Genomic DNA, 16,812 nt, shown 5'->3' on the forward strand with positions numbered 1-16,812 from the left:
ATATTAAAAGTGTTTTGCTGCTTTAGGCACAAGTCACCTGACCTTGGCTGTGAAGCTGTGAAGAAAACTTTCAGAGAAACAGAGAAATAAACTTTTGAGCCTTATAAACATATATTCATCCTCCTTGTGTCTATAACTGGTGAAGAAGAGTCCAATCAATAGGGCAAATTCTTATCATTTTAGATTTATTAGGAAGAACACTCACTTTAATTGGCAGTTTTAATGAAAAATTAAAAAGTTTAATGTAGTTTTATTAAAGGAAAATAGAAATATAAATAATAATAAAGTGTGGCCAAGCCAAAGGCACCCAAAATTTATATAATATAAATGAATTTATAACTATAATGAATAGGCATGTTCATTGGGAAACATGATATTGATTCTTAGTACTATAACTGTACTTGTAATGTGCTTAAAGAGAGCTTGTTCTTTTGTAGGTTAACAATTTGCCCTGCAACACTGGTGTACTTAAAACTACTCCTTTCTCCCTTCATGGAGAATACAAAAATTAAGTGACTGACTTTGTTTGAATACCAAGTTTTTAATTACTTGCATTGAAATTATTAGATTTTTACCACAAACTTCCGTAACTTTTCAAGAAGTTATAAATCTATCCATATATATATATATATATATATATATATATATATAAGAATGCTTAATAAAGCAGTTAAAAATCTTAAAAACTTTAAAAGTTTTACTACAAAGTACCACTTTTTCAGACCACAAAGCACAAAATATAGCAACTTATAAATGAATATCACATTAGAATTAGGCACGGTATAATTGGAATTCTTGTTTTATAATAGTATATACTACAAGATTCCTTAAATCGTGAGGCTTCTGGTAAATTTAAAATCAAATTTGATCTATAAAGAAAACATCTAGTATAGAGTAGGCATTCATGTTTGTTGAATATTATGACTTTACTCAGCTTTTCAGGAATGCACCCATTACTCAAAAAGTACAACTGCACACAAACAAAATTGACTTTAACAATGAAATCAATGTTCTAGGAGAATTTGCTTTCCTGATGAAGTTAATTCTTTTTTAAAGCATATTGATCTGCACCTTCAAAGACTATGAAACCTGCCCATCAGGAGCAAATAAGCATCTTAAGCCACTGGAGTTGATGTTTTCCCACCATCCCACCAAGACAGCATTCCAAACCTTGTCTCCTGAAGTACAGCTCATTATCCAGTAACTACGGTCTCACTGCTGCCCAATCACCTCCCCCAACTTTTGTTTTTTGATAATACAAGATAGATCTACCCACTCTATAATTGATTTCAGATGCCTGTAAAACCACTCAAAACACTGTGTGAAATATTAAGAATTCTTCCCTCCAAATGAAACCATTTCTCTGCCTTGTTACATACGCTACTTTTCCCCTTGAATCCCAGAAATTGTGTTATTTCCTTAAATAAAAGGCCTAATAATTATACAGTTACAACCTCTGATGATGAATGTGCAAGAAGGAAAAAAAAGAAACACGGGAGGATCAACCACGAGGATATGCTTGTTATAAGTTACTCTGGTGACGTCTTATGGGAGGAAGGTGATGTGTCAATAAAGCTGCAGAAGTGTGTCCCACCACTTGCTAATGAGCACTGGCACTGGAGGAACCCTGCTGACATCAGCATGGGCAGGGTTGGTAGCAGGAAGTGAGCAGTTGCCCGATTTTCCTCTGGTGGCTCATTCTTTCTTTCTCTCCAATTCTCTGGGCCCCTCTCTCCTTCCTCTACGCCACTTGCCTGTCTCCCCTGCTCTCTCCAAGTCCCTTCTTTCCGCAAAGGGATGAGCAGATGTCTCCATATACACGTCTTGTCCTTTCGTTGCCATTTTCTTTGCCTTGGCCCTTGCCAGTGCTGGTTCGAAGGCATCATTTAAATCCTTTCATGTTCCTTTCCTTTCCCACATGAATCCTTGGGAAAACCAGTTCTCGGAGTATATGGGGATGATATTCTCTGCATTTATCTCATTTTGCTAAAGCTGTTAGCATCTAGTGCCAAGAGCATTTCTGACTTTTGGTACTCAGTGCCCACATAGTTTCTGTACTACCTAGAACTAGCCTTGAATTCTCCTCCTAATCATTTATTTCTGGGAAGCAGAAAACATGACCTTGTATAGAGGAAGCCAAGTGCATGATGAAAACAAGAATTAAAAAAAAGCACTCTTTCTAAATGAAATGGATCAAGAGCTTAGAGAGCAGACCAGGAGGCAGGTTTCACTTAAAACTTGGGTCTATAAAGACTGTTCTCATGAAGTATCTTCACCAGAATTTCTTCTGCAGCTCCCAAGGAGCTTGAAGAAGGGAAGCAAAGTGAAAAAAATTTTCTTCTGAGTTGTTGCAAAGGTAGTGACATCAGGTAATTTTTGATAATCTCTTCAAAGCAAGGTACACTCACGATATTTTATAGAATAATTTGGATGTTTAAACTTTCATTTTGTATCTCTGGCAGTCTGGCTGGAGAAGTTTGGTGATATTTCCAATTCGTTGTGGGCTTTGGGATCAAGCAACACTGGAACCTAGGGCCTTATCAAGAAGTGATTGCTTCCAGCATGTCAGTGCATCCAAATGTGCCAATGGCTTTCCTGCAGCTCTAGCTCTGGAAACTTCTCCGTCTTCTGCATGCCCCGTCTTCAAATTTAAACGCATTCCTCCTTTTAACCTCGGAAACTGCTAGCTACCTGGGGCTCCTCTTGACTGTGGGTGATAAATCTTTTCTAATCTGAGTCCCAAGGAGAAGCAATGCTACCATCCGTAAAATTGTGTGTATACACGTCTCTTTTTCTTATTGTCGTTATTTTCTTTTCACCAGGCCCTGCCAATGTATAAACACTTCCTTCAGCACACATATTTTCATTATTGGGTGTGGTGACACTCATACCTGGAGGGTATGACAAGGTGAAATTTGAATTTCATGTGTTCTGCTGAAAGAAAAGAGGCTGGAAATATTCCTTTAGATTATTCTTTTCTAAAAAAAAAATTCTCTTATTTTCTCACCAATTCCTTTTTATACTCTGGAAAAGAACATATGTAAAGATAAATGGCCTTCTTCCAAAAATTTTCACACACACACACACACACTCACACACACTGGCATAATGCGTTCTGGAAGATTAATACAATTTCAAAATATTTCATATTTATTTATTTAAATTCACCCTTTCGTTTTGGAGAATGACAACTGATGCTAGGATTTTGCTTAAGTGCAAACATTTTGGGGGTACTCTAAGGTAACAAAGTCACACACAAATGCTCTCTGGATTTTTGCTTAAACCTGCCATGTAGTTTTGAAAACCACTTCTGCTTATGCTGTGTTATTATATTAGCTCTGGCCAAATATTTTTTTCTTTTATTGAACAGGAAAATAAAAGGATTTAAATAAAAGTCCTGCACAGAGCAACAATATAATATAAACAAATTATGTCATGTGGCATGATTATCATCACAATGGTTAAATGGAAAATGATATTTGAACCATGGCAAATTAAGAAGAGAGATTTACTTTTTTATTGATTCTTAAATGATTGATAAACTTGTTGGTGTTTGGGCTTTGTGAAGAATGACTTGTAAACTTGGCTCCCTCCTTCACTGACTGTCAATTGGGAATACCATTTTGCTTCTCAGTGTAATTAAAACAATCTATACCAAGGTCATCAAACTAATTTAAATAAATTAGTTTTAAATAAAAAAGAGTACACAAGTCAGTTTCACCAAGAGATAATTTCTTGAAAAACTTTTTCCCCTTTCGTTTTCTAGCTTTCAACATCTTTGATCTGAAACATAAAATACCTGCCACACGCAAATCAGCAAACAAGCATTAAAAAGTAGCTTAGTGTCTCAGTGGGAAAATGAGTTGTCATCAATTCAGGCTGGCATGAAAGTCAAACCTCCTTAAGCAGATACCATGGAAGAAATAATAATTCTTAGGTCATATTTGATTCACTACATTTACTATGCTGTCCCCCAGATAGTATCAAGCTGTATCAATTGTATTTTTGCCAAAAGATGCTCTGGAAAAGTTTGCTGGGTACAGAGCACACACAGACAGCAGCTAAAGCAACTCTAGTAAGAGAATAAAGGTTATCAAAGTGAAGAAGAGGTGACAGCAGATTTAAGTACACACTAACATTTTAGTATAGGAAATAGAGTTGAGTGCGAAGACCAGTTTAATTCAGGTTCGAAAAAAATCTAGCATGTTAGTGGAGCTCTGGGGCACATGGAATAAATAATTACTTGCAGAGAGTGTTTATTTCAAATTTCATACAACATGCCCAGAAAGTGTGGAAAGAATGAAGAAATCTTCAGTTGAGGTTGATTTGTAAATGCATCTATTTTATGATGCTGATTTATAAATTTACCTTCTTTCCTGACTGAAAAGGGATGGACTTTCATCTTAGAAAATACTGAGCATGGAGAAAACTGATTTTCAGAAGCAAAGTCTGAATTCAGTACCTCAATTTTATTTCTATTCACTTTTGATTACCAAAACACAAATGTTTAAAATTTAGTTTGAACATTACATGTCAGATTAAAAATCTGGATTAGGGAAAGCAAAGTATTTGAAAAAACTGAAAAAGACACATGAATTAGCCTTTCTGTGGTTGAAAACCCAAACAAATCAACCAACTGAACAACCAGTCAACCCACAAGAATAACTCACAAAGGCTGTTCCCTTGGGAAGAATCAGGATTTTGAAAGTGCGTGGGGAAGGCAGTGTATCTTCCCCATAGGCACCCCTGGACCTAATACAGTATTAGTAATTAACCAAATGCTTTTCAGACAAACCAGAAAATAGCATATTAGATTGTGTTCAACACACTCTATGAATCATAGGCAATGCTCTCATATTTGGGAGAGTGATCGGTTCTGGCTAGATATAATGGCCAAAGTGATTCTTTTTGTGAGTGGTTAAGACTTGAGAGGTTGCATTTATAAAAATATCTGTAAAATCTTTAAGAGAAGTTTCTAAAACTGGAGGTAAAAGTATCTAGCCGTTCAAATTTTTAGAATGTCCTTATTGTAGCTAATGAAGAAATGGCCATAATAGCCATAACTAATGAAATATTTTCCAAATGGAAAGGACTGGTCAGCTCTCTCACGTAAATGAGGTGAGGATTTTGGCAAGATAATTAAGATTTTACAAAGGGGGCCTGATGCCAACAGCAGAAGCTCAAAGGCATAATGCTGTGTGCAGTGAGGGGGAGAAGGGCTTTGTGGTCAGCTCTTGCGATAATATTTGCCATAATGGCAGGCTATCTTTCATAAGCTTAATGTTGGCTGCCCAATCATACATCATATATTGGCGTTTTCTTCCTAGTGGTAATGATAAATTTCCATTGATCTAGTTGTTCTTTTCCTATAAATTCATGCATGTATAAGAAAACAATCTAGGTTTAAGGATATAGTTATGATCAAGAAAATGAATGAAGTGAATTTGTCCATGAATTGTGTCATTTGATCCATACTGTGCCTAACTGCTAATCAGCATTGAGTATACACACACACACACACACACACACACACACACACACACACACACACACGAAGACTTCAAAGGGTTAAGGGAGAGTGCCTTTGAGAATTCCCTCTTTTAAGTTAAGGGAAAAGTGAGTCAAGGATATAGCTAGAAACGGATATCAGAACAGGGGATGGGGCAGATGGTGGTAGTATACCCTCATAAATCTGTGTGAGTTAGGTTACCAGGATGTCAAAAGACTTCAAAGATAGGCCCTAGTGCCTTTTGAAGATCAAAGTGTATGCTTGCAAAGGACTCTATGTGAGGAATGCCAGGAGCTTGTAGCGAGGATTCTGGAGTAGTGATTTCAATTCATCCTTATTCTGCTTTATCTCTGTAAGATCTGTCACAATACCAAAGACCAAAAACTCAGGCTAAATAAAGTATCTGCAAGGTAAACTTCCTTACTTTTTTAATGCAGCCTCAACACTGACCAGCACCACTCTTGGCTTGTTTAGGTTTTAGTTTTTATCCGGTTTTAACAGGGGCAGTTGGGGTGGGGTAGGAGTGAGGGCAGAGCTCTAGGTCCTATGTCTTTGGTTAAGTTCCAACTGTAGGAAGATTAGGGGCTTTAACTTATGCCTACATTTGGCATGATGGTTTCCATCAACCTTAGCGTATGGACATGGCTAAGAAATAAACAGGGGATCACCACCAGCATTATCAACTGGTAGAAATTAAACACTAAGAGCATGAAATTGGTTGTGAAATTGCTACTTTAATAGGAATCAGACTGCCCTACCTGGGGGAAAATAGCCCAAGCCCAGGAGGACAGAAAGATGTAAATCCTCAAGTCTTTTACTGTAATATGGTCCAACCATGTGATGTTGTCCTGATCTCACACAGTTAGTGCTAAAATCATTCCAAGAGGCTCTTTAATACAAGAGTCTAAGGAATCACCATCTGGGGTCTTGCAAACTGTACCAAAGCAGAGAATCGTCCAAAGAAGGAGATCCAACATGGTACTCTTCATATTTACTCATCTCATACATACTGGCATGAAGACATAAAATCAATAAAAGAAGTGGAAAAGTGGAAAAGAGAAAAAGAGCTGACCAGTCCAGCTCAAGTTGGAAATTCTCAATGGAATCTCATGAAACCCCAGAAGACCTGTATCTCCACCAAAGCATACCACAAGAGGATTTTAGTGATGAAGCAGGACTAGCGGTCTAGCTACGGAACTACTACTATGATTAGTGCTTCAGGGCTGGGATACTGACCGTGCGCTGTGGTCAAGCTGATTTACATACAGCTTTATGAGCGAATGCTCCTCAGCCACAGGGCTGGATGCACTTATCCCCTCAGGTAACCTGAGGGATGCAAACAATGAGACCCCGTTAAAACCTCCCATGGACAGAGCAAGGCCCACTCAGAGAGGAAAGACGTTCAGTGTACACAGCTTTATTGAACGGCACCCTTAAAACAGAAACCAGAGGCCAACCTCCGTGACGATAGGAAGGACTGCGAACTTTAAACAACGTGCTTGAGGTTCAGAGGGAACATTCCAGAAGGACTGAAAATGGGAAGAAAGGGAAATGATCATATTTTGGGGCACCATGCCCCCTGGAGGAACCAGAACAGCTCAAAATATTATAGGAATATTTAGAGTAGAAGAAGCCATGTTATCCATCTAGACGCATCCATCATAAAGCACCGTCCAAGCTGAAATGATATAAAATGACCTTCAGTAAGGATGGGGTCTATCTCTGCTTGACATTTGTAGAATGCAGAGCTTCCTAATAAAAGCATATCTTTGTTAACATCACGCCAGATCATCCCAAGATAGAGGCACAGGCCCATGTTTCTAATAGACTTTACAGTTTATGATTTTGTCTTAGAAAATGTGGTTTAATCTGCTGGTGGCTCTGAAAAGGAGTGCTGAAAGGAATAAACTGGGCTTCAACCATAGGATTTCACTGTGGATGTTATGCAGTTCAATTGCCTTCCCATTTCTGTCTGTGACAGACTTGCTTAATTTATAGCGGGAAACACCATTCTGTTTATTCCGCTGATTACAATTACGGGGAACACCTTCATCTCAGGTTCCTGCTGATGGACAAATCCAGGAACTCGGAGAAAAAATCAACAGTGTTCTGAGTCTCACTGTCTGCAAATCTTCACTAGAACGTACCAGGATATTACAGGGAAATTGGTACCTCAGCAACTCTTCGGGGAAAAGATTGATGATGTTTGTTTTTGAAACATGAGGCCATTTGTTTCCTACTGAAAGGCATTTGAAATCTTACATTCAATTACTAACTCCAATTGTCCTTACCTTTGTTTCCGCCTTCCTGTGAGCCTTCTCCATGTATTCCTTAAAATAATTCTCTGGTGCTTTATTTGTGATATTTGATCAAATGACTTGGCGTACCTCTTGACCCCTGCCTGTTCATTGTGCTAGTTTTAGGAGAAGTATCTGCTTCACCTGTTTGCTTACAGGGCAGTGGATCTTTGTGCAAAAAGATGAGACATGCATCCACCCTCTTTTTTTAAAATGTCTTGTTCTTATCCATGAATTACTTATGTAGAAACTATATTTCCAAATTTGGTCTTGAGCCTCTAGCCTCAGGAACTCTAGAGTTCACTAAGAAGAAGATTCTTTTATATCTGGAGCTTTATATTACGAGATGTTTCAGAATGTCCATCGTAATTCCCCGTTGCATCTTGAAATTCCAATTCCCCAGCTTAAATGGGCCATTCCAAGTGCTATAAAAGTGACTTTCTCAATGAGCCAGAATGCATGTGTGTCAGCAGTAAAACTTAAATATACCCTGCATTCTTACTGTGGATAGATTGTAAATGCAAGTTTCCAGAAGTGACATTCATTCCCAAAGCCATCCTAGCCCTCTTCAAACACATCCAAATGAATGAAATTAACAACTTGTGACAGATATTTACAAACTAGTTTCTAACAGTAATCTTCCACATTTGGCTTAAAGGAGAATACTTTTCTTGCCACAAAATCAAGGCTCATTACCAAAGGTTTATTTTATAACAGGGTTGGAACTTACCTCCTGGTAATAAAAGGACTTCCTGAGGAGGGGACAGAGTGGGAAAACATGCTGTCATTCATGCTGGTTACAGGTCTGGGCGGCCTAAAACAAAGTACAGTTAAATGGAAAATGGATGGAAAGTTAAATAAAAGTCACAAGTTGACAACGATACGATCTCTCAAGGAAAGGAGTTGGTAAGATCAGAGTTCTTATCTTGCCCAGGATCAACGCAGAACTTTACATTTTCCAATTCAATTCTTGAAGTGTTTTGGGAAGTTACATTTCCTTGAGAAGATAGAATGTCTGTTTAAGCATTGCGGGGAAGATCTCCAGAAACCACAGGAATGTTTATTCATGAGCTTTGAGCCTTGGTGATTCATTGAGTCATATTCTCAGAGAGAATGAGGATTTTGAGGCAGCCTACTAACTTCTAAAGAGAGAAGCTCAGAAAACTTGATGACAATCAGAATCTACATCCTCTTGGAAAGAGGAAGATTCCTGAGGCTTTGGAAACTTCCTGTGTTCCCCATGACGATGGCCCTCTTCCAGGATACCCGGGCCTGTAAGGACCCAGCTGCAAAATCGTATCATGCCTTCTTCGCTCTTTGCTCTAAGTGAAGACACAATTAAGCACCACAGGGATTTACTGACTTTCTGTTATCTGGATGATCTATAGGATAGGACATATAGTGCAAGGCATCCCAAAAACTTCACTTTTTTTCATATGATTAGAGAAGGAAAATAGGGTTCAATATTCCCTGGAATTGTCCACAACCTTAAACACCAACTGCATCATGTCTGTCCTCCACTGTCTCAATTTTCATTCCTATAACTGATGTCTTAGTTCAGGTAAAATGATAGTGCTAAGATCCCCATCTCATCTCCAAGCTGTTTTCAGTCTTATTTTAGGTTCACTGTAAGATGTTCCATGGTACAATGAGGTGGAATTTAGAGTTCAGAAGATGGGTGATGGGGCAGGGAAGCGTTCTGAGTCAGGAAATTTTAGTTTCACTCTAATTCTATATATGAGTTTGACAGTACAGAATTTTTTGAAGACGAAACATGAATACAGTAGCCTATAGAATCTATTTGTGTCAACTTGACTAAGAGCAAAAAGTTGTAAAGGTTTAATTTTTATCTTAGGAAACCAGAGTTAGTTTGGATTCTACAATGAAGAGAAAAAGGTAGACTTGTTTGTTCCAATGTATTTATGGGAATGGACATGATGCAAGGCAGGTTATGAAATGTCAGCACTACATGCAAAAATTCATTGACACTTTTGGTTCTCAGAACCTAATGCTAAACTGATTTCTCAGATTTTTTAAAGACACATTCTTTGTTGGGTGAGGTCAAAATAGCAGGTTCAGTATTTAATCTACTCTGAACATATTAGCTGAAGTTCTGAAAACTAGCTTAGTGTTTTATGTTACTTATTTAGGATATGCGTGATACATGAGACTAGTTTAAAGCTAATTCTGCTTTGAGCAGAACACTTTCACTTTATAAGAAGGATGCTAATTTTAAACAAATTGTTCTGTGAATTTTGAAAAGTTAGGTGTATCAGATTTTAAAACAGTGGGCAGAATGAAATATCTTCATTCTAACATTGAAAAAAGTGGAAAAAAATCAACTTGACAACATTTCTGGTTTTCTTTTGTCTTTTTATTAATGTTCCCCTCTTGCTCTATCTCTAGGAAATGAGAAAACAAGTGGATTTGGAATGCTTTTTCACTAGTCTGGTAAATTTACTCTATTGAACCTGGTCACCCCAAAGCTGAAATTGCAGTTCCTTAGTAAATGGCTTCACATTTAACGTTCATCACGAAAATGTTGAACTTGGGATACAGAATGGCTAACCTTGGCACCAAAGAGCAGTTTTCAAAGGGACCTATTTCCTCCACAATCAAATGGCAAGGTACCTTATCTAATAAATAGGTCACATTAGGAATTTTAAACATATTTAGTCTTAGGAAAAAGAAATAGCTCCAGAAGATAAGGTCACAGAGGCCTAGTGCAAAGTTTTCTTTCTGGACAAGATGTCTGCAAAGGACATTTTTATAAAATTGGCATTCTTTTCATAAACTGAAAGTGCTCAGCTTAAAGGCAGAATTAGTTTTAAGCTAGCCTCATATCTCTCACCTGTTTTGTGTCTCATAACCACTTATAAGTCTTTATAAGCACACTAAAGACTATTGACTTACCAAGTATCCCTTTTGGCAGCAAAAAATTGAATAGAATAGGGACAGTTAATCATGGTAACATTTACAAGCAATGTAATAGCTAAGAACAAATACCAAAACACCAAAATGCCACTACTTAAGTGGCTTTGATGTGCCTATGATAATTTAGAATAGTTAAATGAACAGCATACTTTAAGATTAGAAGTCTTAGATATCCCCACCCAAAAAAAAAAGAAAAAAAAGGAACATAAATATCTGTTCAGGGCAATAACATCAGAATAACAAATAGAAAAATGTCTAAAGCTAAAAATTAGTAAAAAATCTGTTCTAATAGAGATTGGCCACTCTACATCCGGAATTTCTTGCATGTTATTTCAACAATTAAATATTTTGTATAATTTGTCTTTTAAAACTGACATTCACCCTGGAAAAATATATTATCCGTGAGTACAGATCAGTGTTTTGATTCAAGGACTATTTTAAGAATCTGGTTAAACATGGAACTTTTAGCAGAAAAAGGCACATTTCATGTAGAATTTTGGGGGAATCCTGAAACTCTCCACAGAACCCAAGTTGTGTGGCATGGCTTCACTTCGTTCTCATTTTTTTTTTTAAATTTAGTTATTTTTGGCTGTTTATTTGCTCCACAGCAGGTGGGATCTTCCTGGACCAGGGCTCAAACCCATGTTCCCTGCATTGGCAGATGGATTCTTAACCACTGCACCACCAGGGAAGTCCCTGGCCTTGCTTCTTAATTCTGTCTCCAAGTGCGAGGCCCCATCCTAACTCCGTTTTGCTGCAAAGCTCTTAGAGCCAGGCTGTTTACCCCATCCTCTCCCTACCTTCCCCACACCCATCATCTTGGATTGAACGCTGTTCTCTTGGGGGGGAACCCCTAAGGGGTTCTACCAGCCCCTAAGAGGGCTGGTAGACAGTGACTCCGTGGCCAAGCTCACAGAGCCCAGACCTACTCTCACTTATGTTTTGTTCATTCACAAGCAACTAAGTGATCGTCCCTGGCTATGGGGAAGTAAGTCAAGACTTCAGGAGAACAGCTCATATGAGCTCGCTTTCTGCAGGTGATTGGTCCTTTGGGACACTTCCCAGATTTCTTTACCCCTGGTTTACTTTAAGGCTTATTTTTGGGAGCAAAATTTCCAAAAATAAGTCAACCACGTTCTACAGGATCAGTTTACATTAGTTTGTGGATGCTTCCAGACTTGTGTGGATTGCTGGGGGCAATGAACCCTTAGCACACACCCAGAGTAAACCAAACGAAGCCCTGTGGGATTTATACAAAGTCCACAGACATGCTGCAGCACAGTGGTTTGATGGACTCTGTTTATGTCCATTAGGGGAAAGAGTGGCTGCTTTCCTAAGGCTCTGAGATGCACCACAGTGCCTCTAATGGGTTATGTTCTCATCCGCCTGAAGCGTGAACCTTGCTTTGGTGGATTCCTAACACCCATGTGTCCCATCAGCCAACCTCTCGAGGTCAACAGGCAAACACAGGCCCTGCAGTGCACGTGGTAGTGCTGAAGTGCACACGATGAAACGCAGTTCAGAAGGAGGGGGAAAGCCTGTTCTAGAGGCTTCCTGAGACACTTGTGACTACGTAACTCCTCACTGTGCCCCAAAGTAGGTAATGAACTTCTTTCTTCTTCTGAGCCCAAGATAACACCCAAGAAAGAAATACTTTTTTCTACCTAAGCCTCCTCTGTTTTCTGAGCCAGCCAGGCCTGAGAGAGGCCCCCTGACATGAGGCTTTTGGGAAGTGGAAGGGGTGGGTGGTAGCACCGTTCCTTGGGCCAATTCCCTTTGCCCCCCAAACTCACACATACGTTGGATGAACTTCCCCTCCAATACCCCTTCTTCAACCCTCCCTTGCACAGGCCATGATTCTTCTAAAGTTATATAACTTGGGATAAAACAACAGCAACAGCAATGATTCCTAGGCTTGCTGGCATCTTTAAGATGACTGGCTGTGCAGAGAAAGGAAACAGAGGGCTTCTCTATTTGGGACTCAAAGCACACAAGACATTAAGGTACGGCGTGCTTTAAAATTTCCTGACCATGGTAATTCCGTTGATTATTAACGTCCAATTGTGCAAACTCCAAAAACATCGTTATTTTACAATTATAACATTTTTGAATATTTTCCACTTCAAGGTAAATTACACAGTGGGGCATACTTGTACATCTGGGCAGAAGTACTATATACCTCTCCATGAAAAAAATTATAATAACATGACTTTCACTCTTTTTTTTTAAGACAATAAAATTTAAAACTTGGTCCCTGACAACTAATAGGAAATTAATTGTCTTTGTATGGATCTGCACACGCATCAGTGAAGAAAGCTGTCCCTCAGTCTGGCGGGTAGAGATACTCACACGATGTGGGCCAAGTTGAGTGGTTTCTCAGGCTGGTCAGGGAACATGGGGTGCAAAGGTTCACGGCTGGAAGCACAGCTCAGAGACTTGCTTAATGCATTGGTGAGCTTCTTAGCGGGCGATTTCTGGAAGGAAGAAGAAAGGTTCAAGTGATAACAATCAACATTTATGTAACATTTCATCAGATGATTTGTTTTCATAGTAGATATCCAATCATTCATTCAGGAAATCTTCTTTGATAATCTACTCTAAGTCAAGGATTTTGCTCTTTGCTGGGACCAGAATGCTTGGAATTAGCCATCAGGGTAACTGCCTCGGGCTGCACAGTGTCAGCAAATGCTGTGATAAATGGAAGCAGTCATTGTGCTCAGGACGTCTGAGCTGGGACTTAATGAACAGCAGGGGTCCTTCTGACAAAACTCAGGGGACTGGAAGGTAATTCCAGATGGAGGAAGAACAGGAGATCCTGTTCTGGAGAGGAAAGCAGGAGGGAGACCACTGAAGTCTTATATGCCGCGTCCAAGACTGTGGTCTTTATCTCAAATGCAGAGGGAGACAATGAACAGGTTAAATCTCAGAGGTGACCTGATTCTAGAACGATTGCTTCTCTTTAAGAACAGAAAAAGGTTTGAGAGGGGATAGGAATGGAAGGAGATGGGTAGGAGGTTTTGCGGGGATCCAGGGGCAAGATGTTTCCGGTGCGGCTGGATACATCCGGTTAGAAGGAAAAGTGGAACTTCAATCTGAGTCTCTAGAATTTATGTTCTTTCCAGAGCAACATGCTACCTCTTTTTCATTTGGACCAGTGGAATGTTTATTTTAAAATTTCACAGCCAAGATGATCAAAAATAGCCTACCACATATAATAAATCTTTACCCCAATTTTTCCTTTCTGTGAGAAGCGATTTCTCATTTTGTCACTTTCTTTGACACACAGAGTCCATAACTGGCAACATAACGAAGTGACTTTTGTCCTCATTTTTAAAAGCTAAGTAATGGGAACATTGTCCAAGAAGTCCCTCTTTGGCTTTTGCTAGGAGGTTTAATTCTTCGAACACTTAAAACAGCAGTAACAACAGCTCTTCACCCCATAAACACTGGGGCTCCTTTGTCCTCGTGAGGAGTCTGATCCTACTCTGTAAAGACATTGTCCTGCCATACAATTGCAGAGTTCAAAACCCCTAAGAAAAGGCTCCTTATCTGACTTTACATAAAACAACAATTACAAACGATTAGTCTATAATCACCAACCCTCTAGGACTTGGAATAGAACATATTTGAAAATTGGTAATACGCTGACAATAAGAAAATAGAAAGTATTTCCTCCAACGTTCTATACGAAATTGTATTTCATGATCTGTGCTAGTATATCTATTCTCAGCATGTGATATAGCCAGTAGTGATGGGTGGCATTTGAACTGGCATCAAGCCCTCAGTATACAATGCCTCAGTGAAGAACTCTTACTTGAACTCAGAATCTGACACGTCCTAAACAATTAATATATTTGCACTGAATATCAGTTCCCAATAATAATTCCTAGAAAGAACATTCTGATTTAAAATGTATATTCTCACTACTCAGCCATAAAGAATGAAATAATGCCATCTGCAGTAACATGGATGGACCTGGGGATTATCATACTAAGTGAAGTAAGTCAGACAGAGAAAGACAAATATCATATGATATCAATTCTATGTGGAACCTACAAAAAATGATACAAATGAACTTATTTACAAAACAGAAACACACTCACAGACATAGAAAATAAACTATTGTTACCAAAGGGGAAAGGTGGGCAGGGAGGGATAAATTAAGAATTTGGGATTAACATATACACACTACTATATATAAAATAGATAAACAACAAAGACCTACTGTATAGCACAGGGAACTATACTCAATATTTTGTAATAACCTATATGGGAAAGAATCTGAAAAAGAATAAATATATTATATGTATTATACATATATGTATAACAATCACTTTGCTGTATACCTGAAACTAACACAACATTGTAAATAAACTATACTTCAATTAAAATGCATATCTGAAGACCTTTGTAAAAATAAAATGAGTTACTCTTTAAGTAAAGACTATAGGTGGATTTGAGACACATTAAAATATAGAAAAAATGCTTCTAAAAAGTCTGCATTTTCTTGTGATACAACTATTCCAAGAGGAGTTGGCAGGACTGATGGCACATTCCACGAAAAAGAATCTGTACATGGAGCAATACTTTCACAGAAGCACCAGAACAACATCACTGGATCTGGTCTTTGAGTTGAACTGAGACAGAGGTCAGCAAACTGTAAACCACCTGAACAGCAAGCTCACGGGGTCAAATTCCTCCCATAGACTCAGGGCCATGTGCTCCTGAGAACACTTTCATCACATGGACAGGTCACCTTTAGCAGGTCAGTATCACAGGTCACCTCCAGTAAGTTAGTCACTTGCACTACTCATGAAAAGATGATTTTCTAATATCTCCCTCTCCTCTAAAAAAGTAGAATGAAACAGCATCCTTAAGCCCACACGCTCGCAGGTCTTTCCTTCATGTTCCAGTCATGCAGTTAAGACAACTCCAGAATCTAACTAACAATAATTTTTAGGCGATTCCCACAAACCACCCCCAAACTTGAAAAGAATCTTAACTTACTGTGAAAATGAGATTATGTTCCAGAAGGTGCTTGCTGTTTGGCTGTTACCTAAATCGATACTGAATTATCTGTATTCCAAGAAGTAATATCATTTGAGTCTTCCTACATTTTAAGCCTTAGGAAGCTACACTGGGTTCAGACACAATAAGTAAGAGGTCCCAGTAAGGTGGGGAGTGGGAGGGGAAGGAGGGAATGTGAGAGGAGAAGGTAAGCGTGTCGCTTGATTCAGTCACCATGCTTGCCGTTCCCTTGCATTCTGGACGACACTCACACATCCAACTGTAAGTATTGCCTGGACCTTGCCTTACCCAGGACGTGTACTCTTTCATTTGGTGCTGGTTGCTATGGGAACCACCGGCATGTCCCCTCCAGAAGCAGTCCTGACAGAGCTGGTAATTGTGACACTGTTGGCATCGGTAGCGAAATCCCATCATACTCTCACTGTGGCAGTACGAACACTCAACTGGATGGAAGACTGAGGGGCAAGTTAATGAAGAAAAAAACAAGTAAACAAAAGTATGAGCCAGAAGAAGGAAAAATACAGTCCGACAAGAATTGCATTTTTCTGCTGTGCGCCATGATTTCCGATGATCGTCAGTTTTCGCCGAGAGAAGCATTAAGTTTATTCCTAGACCCTCACTACCCTTTTCCAGCATGTGTGTGGAGGTGGGAGAAACAGAAGGGGATGGAGGATAGGGGTTCTTTTAAGGGCAAATCTCTGTAATTCCATTTGCTCTTCTTACTCCCGTCCCTTATACTACGAGACTATAAATTACCCAAACTGGCTCGCCTTTCCCCCAAATGTTCTCTGTCTCCAGGAGATCAGCACAGCTCACGGAAGACTCAGAAGCACAATGGATGAACACAGCTGATTTCCCAGTGGGTTGAGAGCAAATATGAGAGAAATGGAAGAGGAGGGGAAGAAGAAAGAAAGGCAAATGGAAGAAGAGTAGAAAAACTGGATGGGAGAATTGAGTTACTTTTTAAAAAATGGAGTAGCTAATGCGCTTATTTAATGAGTGACACTGCTTTTGCTTAACAGATTTTTTTTTTTTTTAATTTCC

The 16,812-nt window shown here is 39.0% G+C and overlaps 1 protein-coding gene across 9 annotated transcripts in view; it reads right to left on the reverse strand.

The window, feature by feature from the left end:
• The window catches only part of DTNA (dystrobrevin alpha), a gene marked incomplete at both ends in the record, with an annotated part of 127,938 nt that overhangs the window by 49,151 nt on the left and 61,975 nt on the right, over positions 1-16,812 (reverse strand). For 5 of the 9 annotated variants that reach the window (XM_082853650.1, XM_082853649.1, XM_082853651.1 and 2 more), the window contains 3 exons: positions 8,537-8,620; positions 13,090-13,214; positions 16,057-16,223. The exons of 1 other annotated variant lie outside the window; for it this stretch is intronic. In XM_082853650.1, coding sequence (XP_082709776.1) covers positions 8,537-8,620; positions 13,090-13,214; positions 16,057-16,223 — 376 coding nt within the window. Of the gene's footprint in view, positions 1-6,745; positions 6,836-8,536; positions 8,621-13,089; positions 13,215-16,056; positions 16,224-16,812 lie in introns of all 9 variants that reach the window. 3 more of the 9 variants (XM_082853648.1, XM_082853647.1, XM_082853652.1) reach the window with 1 other exon arrangement.

This window comes from Leucopleurus acutus (genome assembly GCF_964270905.1).
Source record: "Leucopleurus acutus genome assembly, chromosome: 13".
Taxonomy (NCBI): domain Eukaryota; kingdom Metazoa; phylum Chordata; class Mammalia; order Artiodactyla; family Delphinidae; genus Leucopleurus; species Leucopleurus acutus.